The following is a 23974-nucleotide window of genomic DNA, read 5'->3' as shown; positions in this document are numbered from 1 at the left end:
ATATTCTCACTGAAGGCATCAAAACTATGAATTAACACATGTGGAATTATATACATAACAAACAAATGTGAAACAACTGAAAATATGTCATATTCTAGGTTCTTCAAAGTAGCCACCTTTTGCTTTGATTACTGCTTTGCACACTCTTGGCATTCTCTTGATGAGCTTCAAGAGGTAGTCCCCTGAAATGGTTTTCACTTCACAGGTGTGCCCTGTCAGGTTTAATAAGTGGGATTTCTTGCCTTATAAATGGGTTTGGGACCATTAGTTGCATTGAGGAGAAGTCAGGTGGATACACAGCTGATAGTCCTACTGAATAGACTGTTAGAATTTGTATTATGGCAAGTAAAAAGCAGCTAAGTAAAGAAAAACGAGTGGCCATCATTACTTTAAGAAATTAAGGTCAGTCAGTCAGCAGAAAAATTGGGAAAACTTTGAAAGTAAGGGCTATTTGACCATGAAGGAGAGTGATGGGGTGCTGCGCCAGATGACCTGGCCTCCACAGTCACCGGACCTGAACCCAATCGAGATGTTTGGGGTGAGCTGTAGTGCAGAGTGAAGGCAAAAGGGCCAACAAGTGCTAAGCATCTCTGGGAACTCCTTCAAGACTGTTGGAAGACGATTTCAGGGGACTATCTTTTGAAGCTCATCAAGAGAATGCCAAGAGTGTGCAAAGCAGTAATCAAAGCAAAAGGTGGCTACTTTGAAGAACCTAGAATATGACATATTTTCAGTTGTTTCACACTTGTTTGTTATGTATATAATTCAACATGTGTTAATTCATAGTTTTGATGCCTTCATAGTCATGAAAATAAAGAAAACTCTTTGAATGAGAAGGTGTGTCCAAACTTTTGGTCTGTACTGTATATATATATATAAATATATATATATATATATACACACTCACCTAAATAATTATTAGGAACACCTGTTCTATTTCTCATTAATGCAATTATCTAGTCAACCAATCACATGGCAGTTGCTTCAATGTATTTAGGGGGGTGGTCCTTGTCAAGACAATCTCCTGAACTCCAAACTAAATGTCAGAATGGGAAAGAAAGGTGATTTAAGCAATTTTGAGCGTGGCATGGTTGTTGGTGCCAGACAGCCGGTCTGAGTATTTCACAATCTGCTCAGTTACTGGGATTTTCACGCACAACCATTTCTAGGGTTTACAAAGAATGGTGTGAAAAGGGAAAAACATCCAGTATGCGGCAGTCCTGTGGGCAAAAATGCCTTGTGGATGCTAGAGGTCAGAGGAGAATGGGCCGACTGATTCAAGATGATAGAAGAGCAACGTTGACTGAAATAACGTTACAACCGAGGTATGCAGCAAAGCATTTGTGAAGCCACAACACGCACAATCTTGAGGCGGATGGGCTACAACAGCAGAAGACCCCACTGGGTATCACTCTTCTCCACTACAAATAGGAAAAAGAGGCTACAATTTGCACAAGCTCACCAAAATTGGACTGTTGAAGACTGTAAAAATGTTGCCTGGTCTGATGAGTCTCGATTTCTGTTGAGACATTCAAATGGTAGAGTCCGAATTTGGCGTAAACAGAATGAGAACATGTATCCATCCTCTGATGGCTACTTCCAGCAGGATAATGCACCATGTCACAAAGTTCGAATCCTTTCAAATTGGTTTCTTGAACATGACAATGAGTTCACTGTACTAAAATGGCCCTCACAGTCACCAGATCTCAACCCAATAAAGCATCTTTGGGATGTGGTGGAACGGGAGCTTCGTGCCCTGGATGTGCATTTCTCAAATCTCCATCAACTGCAAGATGCTATCCTATCAATATGGGCCAACATTTCTAAAGAATGCTATCAGCACCTTGTTGAATCAATGCCACGTAGAATTAAGGCAGTTCTGAAGGCAAAAGGGGTCCAACACCGTATTACTATGGTGTTCCTAATAATTCTTTAGGTGAGTGTATATATATACACATACACATACACTGCGTGCAGAATTATTAGGCAAATGAGTATTTTGACCACATCATCCTCTTTATGCATGTTGTCTTACTCCAAGCTGTATAGGCTCGAAAGCCTACTGCCAATTAAGCATATTAGGTGATGTGCATCTCTGTAATGAGAAGGGGTGTGGTCTAATGACATCAACAGCCTATATTAGGTGTGCATAATTATTAGGCAACTTCCTTTCCTTTGGCAAAATGGGTCAAAAGAAGGACTTGACAGGCTCAGAAAAGTCAAAAATAGTGAGATATCTTGCAGAGGGATGCAGCACTCTTAAAATTGCAAAGCTTCTGAAGCGTGATCATCGAACAATCAAGCCTTTCATTCAAAATAGTCAACAGGGTCGCAAGAAGCGTGTGGAAAAACCAAGGCGCAAAATAACTGCCCATGAACTGAGAAAAGTCAAGCGTGCAGCTGCCAAGATGCCACTTGCCACCAGTTTGGCCATATTTCAGAGCTGCAACATCACTGGAGTGCCCAAAAGCACAAGGTGTGCAATACTCAGAGACATGGCCAAGGTAAGAAAGGCTGAAAGACGACCACCACTGAACAAGACACACAAGCTGAAACGTCAAGACTGGGCCAATAAATATCTCAAGACTGATTTTTCTAAGGTTTTATGGACTGATGAAATGATAGTGAGTCTTGATGGGCCAGATGGATGGGCCCGTGGCTGGATTGGTAAAGGGCAGAGAGCTCCAGTCTGACTCAGACGCCAGCAAGGTGGAGGTGGAGTACTGGTTTGGGCTGGTATCATCAAAGATGAGCTTGTGGGGCCTTTTCGGGTTGAGGATGGAGTCAAGCTCAACTCCCAGTCCTACTGCCAGTTTCTGGAAGACACCTTCTTCAAGCAGTGGTACAGGAAGAAGTCTGCATCCTTCAAGAAAAACATGATTTTCATGCAGGACAATGCTCCATCACACGCGTCCAAGTACTCCACAGCGTGGCTGGCAAGAAAGGGTATAAAAGAAGAAAATCTAATGACATGGCCTCCTTGTTCACCTGATCTGAACCCCATTGAGAACCTGTGGTCCATCATCAAATGTGAGATTTACAAGGAGGGAAAACAGTACACCTCTCTGAAAAGTGTCTGGGAGGCTGTGGTTGCTGCTGCACGCAATGTTGATGGTGAACAGATCAAAACACTGACAGAATCCATGGATGGCAGGCTTTTGAGTGTCCTTGCAAAGAAAGGTGGCTATATTGGTCACTGATTTGTTTTTGTTTTGTTTTTGAATGTCAGAAATGTATATTTGTGAATGTTGAGATGTTATATTGGTTTCACTGGTAAAAATAAATAATTGAAATGGGTATATATTTGGTTTTTGTTAAGTTGCCTAATAATTATGCACAGTAATAGTCACCTGCACACACAGATATCCCCCTAAAATAGCTAAAACTAAAAACAAACTAAAAACTACTTCCAAAAATATTCAGCTTTGATATTAATGAGTTTTTTGGGTTCATTGAGAACATGGTTGTTGTTCAATAATAAAATTAATCCTCAAAAATACAACTTGCCTAATAATTCTGCACTCCCTGTATATGTACATATACTCATTGACAAAAAAGTAACACAACAAGAAGGCGTTGGAATCAACTGAAACTTTTTGTATGTGTGTAATGTGTAATGAATGTAATGATGACACATCTAACACGGCAGATCCTATGCAACTTTTATAGGTTACCCTACCATCAATACCGGACATTTATAATAAAAGATGTTTGAGGAAAGCTCATAATATTTCTGGTGTCTGCACACACCCCAGTCAATTTTTGTTTCATCCTCCTCCTTCTGGAAAGCGGTACTGGAATGGTAGAGCCACCAGAATCAGAAATATTTACTTTCTTTGAGCTGTTAAATTGGTCACACAGCAATGCTAACTGGAACATCAATACACAACACAGACTGGTACAGATCTCTATAATGCTGTACACTTATTCTCTATTACTGTACTGGAGAAGTAGCCTGATAGTGTTTCGTTAAACTGTACATCTCTGTATTGGTATAATGAAAAGAAAACTGAATCGAAATTTCTGGTGGAAAAACCACCTGCGATGTGCATACACCAGAAGGACATGTACAGTGCAACTTGTGCTGGATGGGCACTGGGGCACTGTGTTCTCTTCGGAAACTTAAAGGGGTTCTCTCATCTCAACATAGGTATGTGTCCTACCTCTGGGACCATTTCTTTCTTCAGAATGGTGCCTAAAAGTGGAGGAGAGCACACAGTCCATACACAAAGCCCCTTGTTTCACTTTTTGAGACTTACCAAAAAATAGCTGAGTGAGCGGGCTGACCTATTTTGGCAAGTCCCATAGCAATGAATGGAGAGCAAGCCGAGTAAGTGCAGCCACCACTCCATTCACTGTTATGTGATTGTTGGAAATAGCAGAACCATTGTTGGGATATTTTGGGAAGTCTCTTAACGCTGAATGAAGGGTGGCTGCACATGCATGGCTGGAAATAGAAGAGGGTAGCAGAGGTGAAACACACACCTATTGGACATTTGTGACATATCCTAGGGTTTACAAAGACTGGTGTGAAAAGGGAAAAACATCCAGTATGCGGCAGTCCTGTGGGCAAAAATGCCTTGTGGATGCTAGAGGTCAGAGGAGAATGGGCCGACTGATTCAAGCTGATAGAAGAGCAACGTTGACTGAAATAACCACTCGTTACAACCGAGGTATGCAGCAAAGCATTTGTGAAGCCACAACACGCACAACCTTGAGGCGGATGGGCTACAACAGCAGAAGACCCCACCAGGCACCACTCTTCTCCACTACAAATAGGAAAAAGAGGCTACAATTTGCACGAGCTCACCAAAATTGGACTGTTGAAGACTGGTAAAATGTTGCCTGGTCTGATGAGTCTCGATTTCTGTTGAGACATTCAAATGGTAGAGTCCGAATTTGGCGTAAACAGAATGAGAACATGTATCCATCCTCTGATGGCTACTTCCAGCAGGACAATGCACCATGTCACAAAGCTCAAATCATTTCAAATTGGTTTATTGAACATGACAATGAGTTCAGTGTACTAAAATGGCCCCCACAGTCACCAGATCTCAACCCAATAAAGCATCTTTGGGATGTGGTGGAACGGGAGCTTCGTGCCCTGGATGTGGATCCCTCAAATCTCCATCAACTGCAAGATGCTATCCTATCAATATGGGCCAACATTTCTAAAGAATGCTATCAGCACCTTGTTGAATCAATGCCACGTAGAATTAAGGCAGTTCTGAAGGCAAAAGGGGGTCCAACACCGTATTAGTATGGTGTTCCTAATAATTCTTTAGGTGAGTATATATATATATATACACATACACATATATGTACATATACTCATTGACAAAAAAGTAACACAGCAAGAAGGCGTTGGAATCAACTGAAACTTTTTGTATGTGTGTAATGTGTAATGAATGTAATGATGATGCATCTAACACTACAGATCCTATGCAACTTTCATAGGTTACCCTACCATCAATACCGGACATTTATAATAAAAGATGTTTGAGGAAAGCTCGTAATATTTCTGGTGTCTGCACACACCCCAGTCAATTTTTGTTTCATCCTCCTCCTTCTGGAAAGCGGTACTGGAATGGTAGAGCCACCAGATTCAGAAATATTTACTTTCTTTGAGCTGTTAAATTGGTCACACAGCAATGCTAACTGGAACATCAATACACAACACAGACTGGTACAGATCTCTATAATGCTGTACACTTATTCTCTATTACTGTACTGGAGAAGTAGCCTGATAGTGTTTCGTTAAACTGTACATCTCTGTATTGGTATAATGAAAATAAAACTGAATCGAAATTTCTGGTGGAAAAACCACCTGCGATGTGCATACACCAGAAGGACATGTACAGTGCAACTTGTGCTGGATGGGCACTGGGGCACTGTGTTCTCTTTGGAAACTTAAAGAGGTTCTCTCATCTCAACATAGGTATTTGTCCTACCTCTGGGACCATTTCTTTCTTCAGAATGGTGCCTAAAAGTGGAGGAGAGCACACAGTCCATACACAAAGCCCCTTGTTTCACTTTTTGAGACTTACCAAAAAATAGCTGAGTGAGCGGGCTGACCTATTTTGGCAAGTCCCATAGCGATGAATGGAGAGCAAGCCGAGTAAGTGCAGCCACCACTCCATTCACTGTTATGTGATTGTTGGAAATAGCAGAACCATTGTTGGGATATTTTGGGAACTCTCATAACGCTGAATGAAGGGTGGCTGCACATGCATGGCTGGAAATAGAAGAGGGTAGCTGAGGTGAAACACACACCTATTGGACATTTGTGGCATATCCTAGAGATATGCTACAACTGTTAAGATGGAAAAAACCCTTTAAGGTTCTGTTAGAGAGAATGTGTTTAGCATTCATTTATATTTTACATTACGAGATAGAAAAAAAATCCATGTTCCATTAGAAAATAAATTCCTACCTCCCCTTCTGTGGTATCATAGGTATCATAAAACCTCTGTAGCAACTGTATGGTTGTGCTCTTCCCGCAGCCACTCATGCCAACCAGGGCTATCGTCTTACCAGCCGGTACTTTCAGGTTTAGACCCTTTAGAACCTAAAAATATCAATGTACATCAATATGTAATAACATCTGAATGACTTTATAATAACTTAAAACCATAGAAAACATACCTGTACATCTGGGCGGCTAGGATAAGCAAAATGAATATTTTTAAATTCAATATTTCCCACCAACTTGTCTGGCTTGTATCCTTCAGTAGATCCACTATCAATGTGGCGAGGCTAAAAAAAAAAATATATGTATATCATCCTTTAACAGCAGACAAAATGCTACTACACATTCTTCCTGACTATAATAACCTCCTGTCTAGAGTACAGCAGTACCCTCATTGGTGGTCTACTAGAAAACAGGTATCTAATCTATTGTAAACTCTGCTGTATGACTCTTCTCCACTTCCATTCCTTGTTCTAATGTTGCCACTAGGGATGAGCGAATCGACTTCAGATGAAACATCCGAAGTTGATTCGCATAAAACTTTGTTCTAATACTGTAGGGAGCAGGAGCTCCGTACAGTATTAGAATGTATTGGCTCCGATGAGCCAAAGCTATTGCTTAGCGAAGTCTCGCGAGACTTTGCATAATAACTTCATAAATTAGATAAATAAATTTATATAACAGGCACTCAATCACCAAAGATTGTATCAAGAACAAATGTTTATTAAAAATAAACACATATATTAAAAACAAAAATTGTAATAAATAATCCCAGTTAATATCAGTGTGACGATCACAATTAAGAAAAAAGACCTTCATATAAATTTAACAGTGCACCATAGTTTAGTTACCGAACAGGTGAGCCACTATGCGTATCTATAACCTATAACGTGTAACTTATAACGTATCTATAATCTATAATTGGTAGGTTAAAATGAAGATCTTGAATTGGAATCTTTATGTGTTGGACAACCAAGGAATTGATGGGAGTGGCAACTAGGGATGAGCGAATTGACTTCGGATGAAACATCCGAAGTTGATTCACATAAAACTTTGTTCTAATACTGTATGGAGCAGGAGTTCGCGAGAGTTCGCTAAGCAATAACTCCTGCTCCATACAGTATTAGAACAAAGTTTAATGTGAATCAACTTCGAATGTTTCATCCGAAGTCAATTCGCTCATCCCTAGTTGCCACTCCCATCAATTCCTATCCTTAATTGGTTGTAAAACACAAAGATTCCAATTCAAGATCCTCATTTTAACCTACCGATTCTGCTGTGTCCTAGTCCTACATTTAATTAATCAATATACTTTCCTTAGCTAAATTTAAACTCATTATATCTGTCTTTATTTCCCAGTAAACGTGCATGAAAATCGCCATAAGACACTGAAACGTTCTACATATGGAGTAGTGGAGCTTCCACAAAACCTGGCTTGAAGAGTCTGTGCTATAAATACAGCTGTGTTCACAGTCCTTAACCTTCTTCATGCTATTATATGGGTGGCAATGAGGTGTTTTCAGCTCCATGAAATTTTATTTTATCTTTTCTCCAAACCCTAGATTTCACAGTCTAATATGCCTTTTACATTACACATCCTGTACATGAACTAATTCTGTGCCTTGCCTACCACTGGTTATAGAAAACAATGCATTCAAAGGTTGGCTATTAGTGATGAGCAAGCATCAGGGCCGGTGCAAGGATTTTTGGCAACACAAGCAAAACTAAATTTTGGCGCCCCCCCCCCCCCTTCCAGAACTCCCCCTAACACCAGCATCCCACCCGGGCCCCACTCCAATCGCCTGAATGCCAGCCTCACTGTCACGAGGGTATCAAGAGCCACGTCTGACTCCGTTATACCCGGGGTCAGGAGGTCGCAGCGGGTGGCTGCGCGCTCTATATCTAAAGATCACGTTGTTTCTTAGTGATTGTTTTCTGTGTTTGCCTTGCTATCCTTTTTGTCTCAATCAGGGATCCGTAGCTTCTCCTCCTCAGCTGTTTCTTGTCTGCCACTCCCAACCTCCTTATATTCTCCCCTCACTCTTCTCTAGTTGCCAGTTATAGAGCTTCCTGCCTGGACATCTATACTGACCCACTGGAGTTGTGAATCCTGGTTGTCGTTCCAGAGTGCTACCCTCCGGATCCCTGTTGGGCTTCTTGTTGTCTCCTGTTGTCGCCCACCTGGGATTATATGTTGAGTTTGTATTGTCTGTCCTTCCCTTGGTGTTTTCCTTTAGAGCTAGTGGTGCGGACTAGTGTTCCCACCGCCCTGTTCACTATCTAGGGCTCAGCTTAGGGAAAGCCAGGGCTTTAGGCACGTGATCGGCGTACGGGTGAGGAACCCGTCTAGGGACGTCAGGGCAGCCAGGAGCCAGCCGCTAGGTGAGTCAGGGGTCACCACCTTCCCTCTCACTTGGGCAGGGGCTTCCTTGTTCCCTCCCTCTGTGTCACGTATGTGATAGTCACGCCGACCGTGATATTATAACTGGCCTTTACTTTTTGAGAAAAAAAAAATATATATATTTTTTTTTTTCTTTTTGTTGTTTTTTTTTTCTCTACTTAGAATCCAATATGGATCCTATTGCTGCCTTGGCAGAACAGCTTCAAGGCCTGTCTTTGGAGGTGGCAGGATTGAAGGCGTCTGTCCTCCAATAACAGCAGCAAATGCAGCAGACCGCACCCCCAGCGGTTGCTATGGGTAACCAGGTTGTTACAGAACCCAAGGTTGTTCTTCCTGACAGATTTTCTGGGGGAAGGGACAAATTTGCGACGTTCCGTGAGGCCTGCAAATTATACTTTAAGTTGCGCCCTTACTCCTCAGGTAATGAAGAACAGCGGGTTGGGATTGTCATTTCCCTGCTTCAGGGGGACCCACAATCCTGGGCGTTCTCGTTACCTCCTGGTTCCCAGGCTCTCCGGTCAGTGGAGGGATTTTTTGGGGCTTTGGGTCTCATATATGATGACCCTGACCGAGTCGCCCTGGCTGAGTCGAAGTTACGGAGACTCCTACAGGGAGATCGGTCAGCAGAGGAATATTGCTCAGAGTTCCGTAGGTGGGCTACGGATACTCAGTGGAACGACCCGGCTCTCAGGAGTCAGTTCTGCTCTGGGTTATCTGAAAGGGTTAAGGACGCACTGGCGCTGTATGAGACCCCCCTTTCCCTTGATGCTGTTATGTCCCTCTCTATCAGAATAGATAGGCGTCTTAGGGAGAGATCGAAAATTCCTGAGCAATTGGTTACCTCTCCCAAACAACAATTAGTCTGTACTGACTTAGATGAGCCTATGCAGCTAGGCGGAACTTCTCGTCAGGTCCGTCCTCCTGAGGTTCGCCGTAGGGGGGGGGCTTGTTTTTTCTGTGGGGGGAAGGGTCATTTCATTAATGTCTGTCCCTCCTTTCTCAAAAACAAAAGACCGTCGGAAAACTACCAACCCCAGGCTGTGCGGAGGATGTCAGCCGGGGGGTATACGTTTCCTCCATACGAACATCTCAATTTGTGTTACCAGCGGTTATTGTTTTTGGTGTTAAGACGGAGTCTATTTCTTTTTTTCTAGACAGTGGAGCAGGGGTAAATTTGATAGATGCCCATTTTGCCCGCACTATGGGTTTGTCTCTCTGTATGTTGCAGAGACCTATTCCCGTATTCGCTATAGATTCGGCTCCTCTGTCTCAGAGAAACCTCACCCACATTGTTCATAATTTACACCTTCGGGTAGGGGACCACCATAATGAGTGTCTTTCATGTTACGTTCTGGAGGGCCTTCCCTCTCCTGTGGTATTGGGTCTTCCCTGGTTGGTAGCGCACAATCCAGTGGTGGATTGGCAGGCCAGGGAGATATTGGAGTGGAGTGAGCATTGCAGAGAGAATTGCTTAAATAACAATTGCTTAATCGCCTCCATAGTTTCCCTACCTACATTTATTTCGGACTTTGAGGACGTTTTTTCTGAAAAGGGTTGTCAGAAGCTACCACCTCATCGTCCTTATGATTGCCCGGATAACCTGATTCCCGGTGCAAAATTACTCAAGTCCAGGTTGTATAATCTTTCGGGTCCCGAGAGACAAGCCATGAAAGATTATATCTCCGAGAGTCTGGCTAAGGGACACATCAGACCCTCTTCTTCACCCGTGGCTGCAGGGTTTTTCTTTGTTAAAAAGAAAGATGGGGGCCTGCGTCCTTGCCTAGATTTCTGTGAGCTAAACCAGATAACCATCCGAGACCCATACCCTCTTCCTCTCATTCCTGACCTTTTTAATCAGATTGCGGGTGCTAGGTGGTTCTCCAAACTTGATCTTAGGGGGGCCTACAATCTGATTCGTATCAGGGAAGGGGATGAGTGGAAGACAGCTTTTAACACCCCTGAGGGGCATTATGAAAATCTAGTTATGCCTTTCGGTCTGAACAATGCCCCCGCTGTCTTCCAACATTTCGTTAATGATATTTTTAGTCATCTCATCGGCAGGTTTGTAGTCATATACCTAGATGATATCTTAATTTATTCGGCTGATCTGAAAACACATGAGGTGCATGTCAGGCAAGTACTGCAGGTCCTACAGACGAATAAATTATATGCGAAAATTGAAAAATGTGTCTTCGCCGTTCAGGAAATACAGTTCCTGGGATATCTATTATCTGCTTCAGGTTTCCGTATGGATCCTGGGAAGGTCCAGGCAATTTTAGATTGGGATCTTCCTGAGAACCTTAAAGCCCTACAACGGTTTTTGGGTTTCGCAAATTTCTATAGAAAGTTCATTAAAAATTATTCAGTGATCGTTAAACCCCTTACCGACATGACTAGGAAGGGGACTGATTTTTCTAAATGGTCTGACGCCGCTAAAAATGCATTTTCCTCTCTAAAAGAGAGGTTTACCTCGGCACCTGTTCTAATTCAACCTGATGTCTCCCAGCCTTTTATTGTTGAGGTAGATGCGTCAGAGGTGGGAGTGGGGGCTGTATTGTCTCAGGGTCCGTCTCCTGGCAAATGGCGCCCTTGCGCTTTCTTTTCCAAAAAATTATCTTCTGCAGAGAAGAACTATGATGTTGGAAATAGGGAACTGTTGACGATTAAGCTGGCGCTTGAAGAGTGGCGTCACTTCTTAGAGGGAGCAATCCACCCTGTCACGGTGATTACGGATCACAAAAACCTTCTGTACCTAGAATCGGCTAAGCGTCTCACCCCTAGACAAGCTAGGTGGTCGCTATTCTTTACCAGATTTAACTTTGTAATCACCTATCGTCCTGGGGCAAAAAATACCAAGGCAGACGCGTTATCTCGTAGTTTCCCTGGAGGGTGTAATGCTAGTGATCCGGTACCTATTTTACAAAGAGGAGTGGTTATCTCTGCTGTACACTCTGTTCTAGAGGGAAAGGTGTTAGAGGCCCAGGGGGACGCCCCGGCCTCTTGCCCCTCAGAGAAATTGTTTGTACCGTTAAACCTGCGTCTTGAATTATTAAAAGAACATCATAATTCGGCACTTTCTGGGCACCCGGGTAGTAAAGCAACCTTGGAGCTATTATCTCGTCGTTTTTGGTGGCCAAGGTTGCGTCAGGATGTAATGGATTTCGTGTCTACTTGCTCTACTTGTGCACGCGCGAAAGTCTCTCATACACGTCCAGCAGGGTCTTTATTGCCTCTTTTTATCCCCAATAGGCCATGGACACATCTGTCGATGGATTTCATCACTGACTTACCGTTGTCTGCGGGTAAAACAGTTATTTTGGTAGTAGTAGACAGGTTTAGCAAAATGGTACACTTTATTGCGCTACCCGCACTTCCTAATGCTAAAACTCTTGCTCAGGTGTTTATCAGTGAAATCGTGAAGCTTCACGGGGTCCCTTCCGATGTGGTTTCGGATCGGGGAACCCAGTTTATTTCTAAGTTTTGGAAAGCTTTTTGTTCCCGTTTGGGGGTACACTTGTCCTTTTCCTCAGCTTTCCATCCTCAGTCGAATGGACAGACTGAGCGTATCAACCAAAACGTAGAAACATATTTAAGGTGTTTTGTGTCTGAAAACCAAGAGTTGTGGTCATTATATTTACCGTTAGCTGAGTTTTCCATAAATAATCATTATCAGTAGTCCACTGGCAAGTCACCATTCCTTGGTGCATACGGTTTTCATCCCCAATTTTGTACTTTCAAAGAGGGGGAGTCTTCTGGGGTTCCCGAAGAGGAAAGGTTTTCTTCATCTCTTTCTTCGGTATGGCAGAAGGTGCAAGTTAACTTGAAAAAGATGAGTGGTAAATATAAATGCATGGCCGATAAGAAACGGTCGCCAGGTCCGGACCTAGGGGTGAATGACTATGTGTGGTTGTCTACTAGGAATATTAAGTTGAAGGTTCTTTCTTGGAAACTGGGCCCTAGGTTCATTGGTCCTTATAAAATAGTAGCCGTCATTAACCCTGTGGCTTTTCGCCTGGAGCTACCTCAGACTTTTAAGATCCATAACGTCTTCCATAAATCGTTACTCAAGAAGTATGTTCCACCTCTAGAACCATCACCGCTGCCACCTCCTCCTGTTATTGTGGATGGTAATCTGGAGTTTCAAATAGCCAGAATTGTTGATTCTCGTCGGGTCTGCCGCTCTCTTCAGTATCTGGTGCATTGGAGGGGTTACGGTCCCGAGGAAAGAATGTGGGTTCCAGCGTCAGAGGTAAACGCCAACAGGTTAATTCAGGCTTTCCATGCCTCTCATCCGGAGAGACCTGGTCCTGAGTGTCCGGAGGCCCCTCGTGAAAGGGGGGGTACTGTCACGAGGGTATCAAGAGCCACGTCTGACTCCGTTATACCCGGGGTCAGGAGGTCGCAGCGGGTGGCTGCGCGCTCTATATCTAAAGATCACAATGTTTCTTAGTGATTGTTTTCTGTGTTTGCCTTGCTATCCTTTTTGTCTCAATCAGGGATCCGTAGCTTCTCCTCCTCAGCTGTTTCTTGTCTGCCACTCCCAACCTCCTTATATTCTCCCCTCACTCTTCTCTAGTTGCCAGTTATAGAGCTTCCTGCCTGGACATCTATATTGACCCACTGGAGTTGTGAATCCTGGTTGTCGTTCCAGAGTGCTACCCTCCGGATCCCTGTTGGGCTTCTTGTTGTCTCCTGTTGTCGCCCACCTGGGATTATATGTTGAGTTTGTATTGTCTGTCCTTCCCTTGGTGTTTTGCTTTAGAGCTAGTGGTGCGGACTAGTGTTCCCACCGCCCTGTTCACTATCTAGGGCTCAGCTTAGGGAAAGCCAGGGCTTTAGGCACGTGATCGGCGTACGGGTGAGGAACCCGTCTAGGGACGTCAGGGCAGCCAGGAGCCAGCCGCTAGGTGAGTCAGGGGTCACCACCTTCCCTCTCACTTGGGCAGGGCCTTCCTTGTTCCCTCCCTCTGTGTCACGTATGTGATAGTCACGCCGACCGTGATACTCACAAAACCCTGCAGTGCACCTACCGCACCCACCTCCTGTGCATATGGTATATGTTTCTTTACCTTATTTTTCTTTTATATATTGTCCGTCATGTCACCCCCCATTCCATGGCACAGACTCCAACATTGTCCCTTCATCATTGTCCCCTCATCATGTCACCCTCCCCCCCACGGCTCCAACATTGTCCGTCATTATGTCACCCCCCCCTCCATGGCACAGACTCCAACATTGTCACTCATCATGTCACTGACATGATGGGGGACAATGTTGGAGTCTGTTCCATGGAGGGGGGGTGACATGATGTCACCCCCCATGGCACAGACTCCAATATTATCCGTCATGTCAACCCCCTCCATGGCACAGACTCCAACATTGTCCCTCATCATGTCACCCCCCCCCTTCCATGGCACAGACTCCAACATTGTCCCTTCATCATTGTCCCTTCACCATGTCACCCTCCCCCCATGGCATAGACTCCAACATTGTCCCTCATCATGTCACCACCCCCTTCCATGGCACAGACTCCAACATTGTCCCTCATCATGTCAGTGACATGATGAGGGACAATGTTGGAGTCTGTGCCATGGAGGGGGGGGGGCATGATGTCACCACCCCATGGCACAGACTTCAACATTGTCCCTTCATCATGTAACCCCCCTCCATGGCACAGACTCCAACATTGTCCCTCATCATGTCACCCCCTTCTTTTCTTCTCCTCCAGGCTCCATGGCACAGACATTTTGTTTTCCATAATTTCTCCCCCTGCCTCTGGTAAAGTCTCTCCCCCCCCAATCATCATTCATTAATGCAGGCAGAGGCTGATCATTCTCCTACCTACCATAGGGTCCTCAGCTCTGCAGTCAGTCACTTGTCGCCACTCCAGTCGGCCCAACTCCTCAGCTTAGTCTGTACTCGGCTGGCCAGGTGAGGCAGCTTTTACAGGCCAGCTCACACAGCAGCTCCGCCTCCAGACAGATCCTTGCTGCTGCTGCCGTCTGCCGCGGCGCCACTGGCCAGTCACGCATCCCTGCCCTGAACATGTGACCGTGCTGCTCAGGGCCACACGCACCGCACGGCACACACACAGGCGGCTGGGGGCGGGGCGGGCGCCCAGCGGCACTGCAGCCGCTCGAAAAACAATAGGTGATTATGATAATTTTTTATTTAATTAACAAAAAACATAGGGGGTTAATTTTTGGCGCGGCGGCGCCCATTCCTTCTGCGGCGCCGGGTGCACCCTAAGGCAGAAGCTTGGTCTGCCTTATGATAGCGCTGGCCCTGGCGAGCATGCTTGGCTGAATACCGGTTCAGTTCGAGCATCGTTATGCTCGGCACGTGGCGGTATTCGGCCGAATACTACCCGTGCTCGTCGCATTGCTCGAGTCTCCTCCTGCACATTTGGCGCCTCCTAAGCAGCCAATCAACATTCAGGTAAGTAATTTCCTTTAGTGTAATGCCAAAGCCATGTTAGCTATTAGCCTTACACTGATTGCCTGGCCGGAACACGTGATACCAGTTTATATAGGAGCCGATGTCCCGCGCTCAAATTATTCAGCGTCAGAGAGCAGACAGTAGGCAGGGACAGATAGCGTTTTGCTGGTAATTCACAGATTTAACAAAAAAAAAAAAACTATTGAAAGACCAAACAGTCCTCTTAAGGACTACAGTGTGTGTTTGACAGCAATGCAGCACCATTTATTTTTTATTTTTACCAGGGGTTAGAGTCAGCAGTATCAGGGACAGGCATCTTCAGGAAGGGACAGATAGTGCAGGGCTGGAAAATAGCTTTTTTAAGTACCCAAAAGCTTTTAAAAGACAGAAAAATTTGATATTAGTGAGATCTACAGTACGCCATCAGAAAGCAGTGTGTTTAGCAGACATTATAAAAAGGGGCTTATTCACTAGAGTGTGCCTGCTCGTGAGATATACACCGCACCATCAGAGAATTATTTTTTTCTGGGGAAATTAACCTAATTAGTGCCACATCTGTGTGTGCGTTCCATCCGCAACTGTTATATTTAGTACTCCAGCAAATAATTATTTATATTTTGGGCAAATTTAACTAGTTTTGGGCACATCTGTGTGTGTGTTTAGGCCGCAACCGTATATACAGTATTACAGCAGAGAATTATTTCTATTTGGGAAACATTTAACATTAACCATGACTCATTGACCCACAAGCAAGAAGCAGGGAGGAATCTTGACTTTAAATGGGAAAAATGATGAATATTCTAAAAAACTAATATATAGCACTATATCGAATATATTTGTTTTTTCCAATATTCATAATATTCTAAAACAAGAATATATAGCAATATAGCGAATATTCGAAAAAAAAACAAATACAGAGCAATTTAGCTAATATAGTTGTAATTTTTTTCCAATCTAAACTTCAGATGAGAAAAAAATTACAACTATTAGACAAAGAAGATTATAGCACTATATTAGCAAAATTGCTCTATATTCTTTTTTTTTCTCTCGAATATTTGCTATATTGCTATATATTCTTGTTTTAGAATATTACGAATATTCAAAAAAACTAATATATTTGCTATGACTCATTGGCCCACAAGCAAGAAGCAGGGAGGAATCATGTTTTTGCTCGGCAATTGAAAAATTTGCGATGAAAATTCGCATTCCAAAAATTCGCATATTACGCAATCATTACCTTGTCGGTTTTTTGAGCAAAAAACGTAGAATATTTGCTGAATATTCTACAAAATATTGGTGAAATATTGCGAATTCGAATATGACCCCTGCCGCTCACTAGTGATCGGTTGGATGGCAGAAGATAATTCTTCCACCGTCTCTTCCACCAAGACCAGTCTCATTAGCAAAGAGTCTGGTCCACAGAATCCTCACCCTGATCCTCCTTCCACCCACCATGTAGAGTCAGGAGTCGGACAAACCGTTGATACCACACTCGGACATTCCGAGGACCTATTTTCATCGCCATCACTAGATTTGGCCCTCTCGCCAAGCACGCTTGAAGAGGCACAGTTTTTGTGCCCTGATTCACAACCTCTTGACCAATCACAGGGTCAAGAAGATGAGGGCGGTGAACGTCAATTATTTGTTCTCTAGGAGGATGAGAATGAGACACAGTTGTCAATAACTGAGGTTGTGGTTAGATCAGGTCAGGAGGATGGGGATAAGGAAGAGGAAGAGGATGTGGTGGACGATGAGGTCACTGACCCAACTTGGGAAGGTGAAAAGCACAGCGAGGAAAGCAGTACAGACGAGGAGAAATCTGCAGCACCACAACATGCTGTAAGAGGCAGTGGTTTGGCAAAAGAGAGAAGTCGGCCCACACCAAACAGGTCAAAAGAGTGGTAGTTTGCAACCTGTGCCGTACCAAAATGAGCCAGGGCGCGAACACCAGCAACCTCACCATCACCAGCATGATTCGCCACATGGCATCCAAGCACCCTAATCAGTGGGCCGAACACCTGGGTCCACAATCTGGGTCTGCGGGCCACCCCACTTTGCCTCCTCTTCCCCTGTGTAACGCACTACTGGAAAATCCCCTGTCGAAGGCGCAGGGTCGGATGCCCCTTTCCCTGCATCTTAGCCTTCGCATGCACCCTCAGCAACTACATCCACTTCCCTGTCCCAGCGCAGCGTCCAATTGTCCTAACCCCAGGCATTCATACACAAGCGGAAATACCCAGCCACCCACCCACTGTCCATAACACTAAATGTGCAACTTTCAAAATTACTGGCCCTTGAAACGTTGCCATATAGGCTTGTGGAGACTGAAGCCTTCCGCAGCCTGATGTCGGCGGCCGTCCCTCGGTTCGCAGTCCCCAGTCCTTTATGTGATATACAGGCTGTATCGGAGTTCTTCTTCCTTGTAATTTTTGGCAGCACTTACACTGTATATACAATTAAATATACAGGAAAGATTGTTTCCCAACAATTTTTCCTCTAAAAACATATTTTTATTTTTTTGGGGGGGGGTTTGGGCGTTTTTTTGTCGGTCTGTAAAAGTGGTGTACAACATCGTTCCCAGCAGCGACATTGGAGTCCAAGATGCATCCAGACATGGTCCCCCTGCTATACCTGATCGATTTCAGAGGTGGTTCAATCACTTTCAGACCTTTTCCTATGAACCAGGCACCTTCCCCTCATCCGAGCAGGGGGTGCCTGGTTGTCTCCCATTGACTTCCATTATACTCGGGTGCTCGGCCGAGCTCACGAATATCGCTATGTGTTCGGACCAAGTACTCAAACACCCGAACACTTTGGTGCTCGCTCATCACTATTAGCCATATTTGATGGTTTGGTTTCAACATTTGTTTGCTATTTTAACATATGATTTGAGGATGTATGATAAATTCGAGAAACAAAACGGTTAACAACATTCAGTTTCTCTAATGTTTTCTACGTCTGCATCAAGCTGTATGGAGGCATACAATTGAGGTCTATATGGGCCGGGCTAGTGTTTTTTCCTTTTTGTATTTCATGCCACTTTTTTGTGTTGCTCAATAAATAATAAAATTAATAATAATGAAATAATACAATTTAAATGATATATGGTTATATGGGGAAAGTGCTTTCATAAATTTGGACCTGTTTACTGCTCACAGGATTTCTGTAGAAGTTCAGAACCTTCCTCAGACAGTAAAAAACTCTCTAGTGGAAAAGAATAAATACATGGCAGAGAGAGGAAAGAATGACAGGGGAGGAGGAGAACCAGTGAGGAGTAGAGGTGAGCAAATTTCTTGAAATTCAATTTGTGTCTCATTCTAACACATTGGTCAGAAGATTTGATTTGGGTATGAAAAAATTCAACCTGAATTCAAAGTGCTCAATCTGCGCCTGAAATATGCCTACAATAGGCGTATTTGTGGATAATAAGTGACCCCCACTCTCTTTCTAGGATCCTGATGCCACAAGTATCAAGAAAGGGGATGTTTTTTATATGTTTGAACTGGATGTTTTACTGAGCACTCTGTACATATCGTATAATTCTGCTGTATGCACTTGTGGTAGGTGAGAATTTTTTCATGCAGTGGCAATGCTTGAGTTCAAGATTTGGACACCTAATTGTTGTACAATGTTTATTGGGCACAAACTAGTTGAGAACCTATAGTGATCATGGAAAAGATATTTCATCTCTCTGTCACCAGGCATACTATGCAATACATCATTTTGCTGCCATTTATTACCTTGTTTATGATCCTGTATATCTCATAGGCTGCTGCTCTTGCATTGCTGATACTTTCTATGCATGGAAACACATTTCCAAATGAGACTGTGCCAGTCAGCACTGAAAAGAAGACCTTAAAAATGACAACTGCGTTAATATTACAGATAACGAACAAAGGTAATTAAGATATGTCATGGCTGTCCAATGTCCAATACACATGCTGAAAGATACAGAAGCACAAGTAAATAGATATGAAAATGAGTTACAAAGGGTTCTATCTTTATATTGAATCAATGCATAAGAAATCTCATTTTATTGCCTGTGATTTAGTCATTATACAATATGTGATCGGGACACCCGCTGATCAGCTGCATGAAGAGGAGTCGTGTTCATTAGGAAGCTTAATTTCCTGTGGAGCGACAGCACAGTGTAATTATAAGTAATGGCTCCATTCAAGTGAATGGAGCGAGTACTCATCATTACAAGATGTACACTTCCGAGATGTAGTGCAGTGTAATGAACAGGAAGCAGCTTGCATGGAGCACCGCCTTCGCTTCAATCAGCTGATCGTCGGGGTTGCCGGGTGTAAGACCCCTGCCGTTCAGATATTGATGAACTATCCTGAGGACACATGATCAATATAAATCGCTGCACAACCCCTAACTATAACAAAAACTTTTTTCATGAAAGAAATGGGGAAAAAAGTGTGTGTGTGTGTTTATGTATTTTACATATATAAAGTTTACTATTGCTAAAGCTAGTACACCAACTATAAACATAACACATTCAGTGTGTGGCCCTAATCAAATATAACACCACAATACCACACCACTATTTATTATTAAACAACGTCCTTATTTCAAATACATATATTAAAAATTGCAATACATAATTAATTAATGAATTTAAATGGACACCAATGTGGCAGTAGCGGCAAAACAGCAGCAATTTGGTCACATAATCAGAGGAATAAAAAGAATATATGTACATGCAAATACGCAATACATTCAAATATCCCTCTAGAGCCTTACAGCTCCACCATATAAGCCAATAAGATGCACAAGAGACAAGATAACATAATCAAACAAGGAGGGAAATGGTTAAAAAGGACATATGCATAAATACAAATACGCATTGTATAGAATCCCAAAGCAGCCAATCAACAAGCATCATACTACTTGCCCCAAGAGGCCATCTGTAACAGTCCTACAGGCTCACCTGAGTCAGAGGACCGCTGGCTGGAGGTAGGAGTGGAGCCCAGTGGCAAGGACCGCAGGCAGGTAGTAGGTGCAAGAAGTCTGGCAGAGGCGTAGTCGGTAGGCAGGCAGTGGGTCAGGGCAGGCGGCAGTAAGCGTAGTCAGACAATCCGGATGGCAACGGTGGTAGCAGTTCAGTAGGTAGGGTCCAGCAGAAGAGTAGTCGGTAGGCAGGCGGTGGGTCAGGGCAGGCGGCAGTAAGCGTAGTCAGACAATCCGGATGGCAACGGTGGTAGCAGTTCAGTAGGTAGGGTCCAGCAGAAGAGTAGTCGGTAGGCAGGCGGTGGGTCAGGGCAGGCGGCAGTAAGCGTAGTCAGACAATCCGGATGGCAACGGTGGTAGCAGTTCAGTAGGTGGGGTCAAGCAGAAGAGTAGTCGGTAGGCAATTCCTGGTCAGCAGTGGACTTCAGTTGTAGCAGGAGCAGCGGATGAGGAGAAGCTTGATCAAGGCTCAGGAGCTCAATAATCAGCAAAGCTAGAGTGCAAGGGGCTGGACTTATATAGGGAAGTACCAGGTGTGGGGAATCAAGGGTGATGAGCAAGGCTTGGCAAGACTGAGGTTACATAATAGGCTTCAGGGAGGAATGTCCAGAGAGGACGGTAGCCTAGTAAGCAGGGCTACCGCCTGGGATGTGGCTGGTCACGGGTTCCAGTCCCGACAGTACTCCCCCCCTTCCAAGGTGACCTCCGGGCACCGCAGGGGCAGGCTTACCGGGGTGCCGTTGGTGGAACTCTTTTACCAGTCTGGGGGCGTGGACATTTTCTTCTCGCTCCCAGGAGTTATCCTCAGGAGGGTAACCCTTCCACCCAATTAGGTATTGTAGTCTTCCCCGGTGGATCCTGGAGTCGAGAATCTTTGCGACAACATATTCTTCTTCACCCTGTACCCTCACGGGTGGTGGAGGGGGAGAGTAACGGCCTGTGAAGGTGTTCTCCACGTATGTCTTGAGGAGAGAGCAATGGAAGACAGGGTGCACCCTAATGGAGTCCGGAAGGTCGAGACGGAAAGTGACCTCGTTGATTTGTGCAGTGATCCGGAACGGACCCATGTATTTTTGAGCAAATTTTTTGGAGGGGACCTTCAATCTGAGGTTCCTGGTGGACAGCCACACCTTGTCTCCCACATGGAAGCCCGGGGTGGGTTTGCGACGTCTGTCTGCTCCCTGTTTAAAGCGCCTCTGGGCAAGCTGGAGGTTATCAATAATGTTCTTTTGCGCCTCCTGTAGGGTTGTTAGGCGTTCGGCCACTGCTGGGAGGGTGGAGGCGACGGGTAGGTGGGGAATGAACACCGGGTGCGAGCCTGTGTTAGCAAAGAAGGGGCTGTGCTTGGTTGAGCTGTGCTCAGCATTGTTGTAGGCGAACTCGGCCGTGGGGAGATGATCCAGCCAGTCATCCTGCAGGTGGGAGCTGAAACAGCGTAGGTATTGCTCTAGGGTCTGATTAGTTCTCTCCGTCTGCCCGTTTGACTGAGGGTGGAAAGCAGAGGACAGGTTCACTTTAACCCCGAGCGCCAGGCAGAAGTTCTTCCAGAACTTTGAGGCAAATTGTACGCCTCGGTCGGAGACCACGTCGTCCGGGATCCCATGCAGCCTGAAGATCTCTCTGAGAATAAGATCGGCCGTCTGTTTGGCTGTGGGTAGGCCTTTGTAGGGGATGAAATGGGCCATCTTGGTGAGACGGTCGACCACGACCAGGATAGTGTTCATCCCTTTTGAAGGAGGAAGGTCTACCACAAAGTCCATGGAGATCGAGCCCCAGGGGCGGGAGGGAATAGGGAGGGGTTGTAACAGACCCACAGGGGAGGAACGAAGAGTCTTATTGCGGGCACAGACCGCGCACGAGGAGATGTACCTCTTGATGTCCTCCTTGTATGTTGGCCACCAGAAGGAGCGGGAGAGAAGCTCCTGGGTTTTTTTTATGCCAAAATGGCCGGCCAGCTTGGAGTCATGGTTGAATTTGAGCACTTCGAGCCGTGCGATTTCTGGTACATATAGTTGTAGGTCCTGATGAAACCAATGACCGTTCTTAAACGTAAGGCTGATATTCCTTGTGGGGTGGGCGAGGAAGGGGTCATTTTCGTATCCTTCTTTGATTGTGCCCAGGAGTTCTTTAGAGTAGGTGGCCCCTACGACCCTTCTCTCGGGTAAGATGTTATTTTGGCCCTTGTTACTCTGTGAGGGCTCGGAAAACATTCTGGAGAGGGCGTCAGCCTTGCCGTTTTTTGATCCAGGGCGATAGGTGATGAGATAGTTGAAGCGGGAAAAGAATAGGCTCCATCTGGCCTGTCTGGCTGAGAGTCTCTTAGCGCTGCGGATGAACTCGAGGTTCTTGTGGTCAGTTAGTACAATTATGGGGTTGGTGGCTCCCTCCAGCAGGTGTCTCCACTCGGAGAAGGCATCCTTGATCGCCAGCAGTTCTTTGTTCCCGATGTCATAGTTCTTCTCGGAGGGGGACATCTGGCGGGAGAAATATGCGCACGGGTGTAATAGCATCCTCTCCCCTGTCCGTTGTGACAAAACTGCCCCCACCGCAGAGTCTGATGCATCCACTTCAACTGTAAATGGGAGCTCGGGGTTCGGGTGGATTAGGATTGGGGCAGAAGTGAAGAGGAGTTTCAACTTGGTGAAGGCCTCCTGGGCCTCGGGTGTCCAGGAGAAGGGGACTGCCTTCTTGGTGAGTTGGGTGATTGGTGATATGACCTTGGAGAAGTTCCGGATAAACTTCCGATAGAAGTTGGTGAAGCCAATGAATCTTTGTATCTCCTTCTCATTTTTCGGAATGGGCCAGTTCATCACAGCTTGGACCTTCCCCGGGTCCATACTTAGGCCCTCTGGGGAGATGATGTATCCGAGGAACTGAGTGGTGGTTCGCTCAAACTCGCATTTCTCTAGCTTGATATAGAGAGAGTTCTGTCTGAGTCTCTGCAGTACCCTGCGGACGTGTTCGCGGTGCTGCTCGAGGTCTTCAGAGAAGATCAAGATGTCGTCCAGGTAAACGACTACAAACAGATCCAGCATGTCCCTGAGGACGTCGTTAATGAAGTGCTGGAAGGTGGCGGGAGCATTGCAGAGTCCGAAAGGCATGACCAGGTACTCGAAATGACCATAACGTGTCCGGAAGGCGGTCTTCCATTCGTCCCCAGGGCGGATTCGGACGAGGTTGTAGGCCCCTCGAAGGTCGAGTTTGGTGAAGATCTTCGCTTCCCGGAGTCTCTCAAGGAGTTCGGAAATCAGTGGGAGTGGGTACCGTTTTTTTACGGTTATGTCATTAAGCTTTCTGTAGTCTATGCAGGGACGCAGGGAGGAGTCTTTTTTCTCTACGAAGAAAAAGGGGGCTCCCGCGGGGGAGGTGGAGGGCCGGATGAACCCCTTCCTCAGGTCCTCGTCCAGGTACTCTTTCAGGGCCTTGAGTTCAGGCTCTGAGAGGGAGTAGATACTGCCAAAGGGTATTTCGGCCCCGGGCAACAGTTCTATAGGGCAGTCATAGGGTCGGTGTGGTGGCAGCTTGTCTGCGTTTTTCTTGTCGCAGACATCCTGGAACTCACGGTATTGAGGGGGTAGCAGATCCTTGACGGATAGTTTTGAGATGGTGGTGTCTTCGGGTGGAAGGACGGGTTTGTGGGAGCAATTTAGCGTGCAGAACTCGGATGGGAATCGTATGCAGCGGGTTTCCCAGTCCACCGAGGGGTT

General features: G+C 45.2%; 1 protein-coding gene across 1 annotated transcript in view; it reads right to left on the bottom strand.

Moving 5' to 3' along the window:
* The window catches only part of LOC121002307 (ATP-dependent translocase ABCB1-like), a 308011-nt gene that overhangs the window by 144415 nt on the left and 139622 nt on the right, over nt 1–23974 (bottom strand). Inside the window, exons 11-13 of the mRNA XM_040433708.1 lie at nt 19049–19162; nt 6646–6756; nt 6434–6568 (exon numbers count right to left, since the gene is read on the bottom strand). Coding sequence (XP_040289642.1) covers nt 6434–6568; nt 6646–6756; nt 19049–19162 — 360 coding nt within the window. The remainder of the gene's footprint in view (nt 1–6433; nt 6569–6645; nt 6757–19048; nt 19163–23974) is intronic.

The sequence above is a fragment of the Bufo bufo genome, chromosome 5 (assembly GCF_905171765.1).
Source record: "Bufo bufo chromosome 5, aBufBuf1.1, whole genome shotgun sequence".
NCBI classification, from domain to species: domain Eukaryota; kingdom Metazoa; phylum Chordata; class Amphibia; order Anura; family Bufonidae; genus Bufo; species Bufo bufo.
This window is presented reverse-complemented; position numbering and strand designations above follow the sequence as displayed.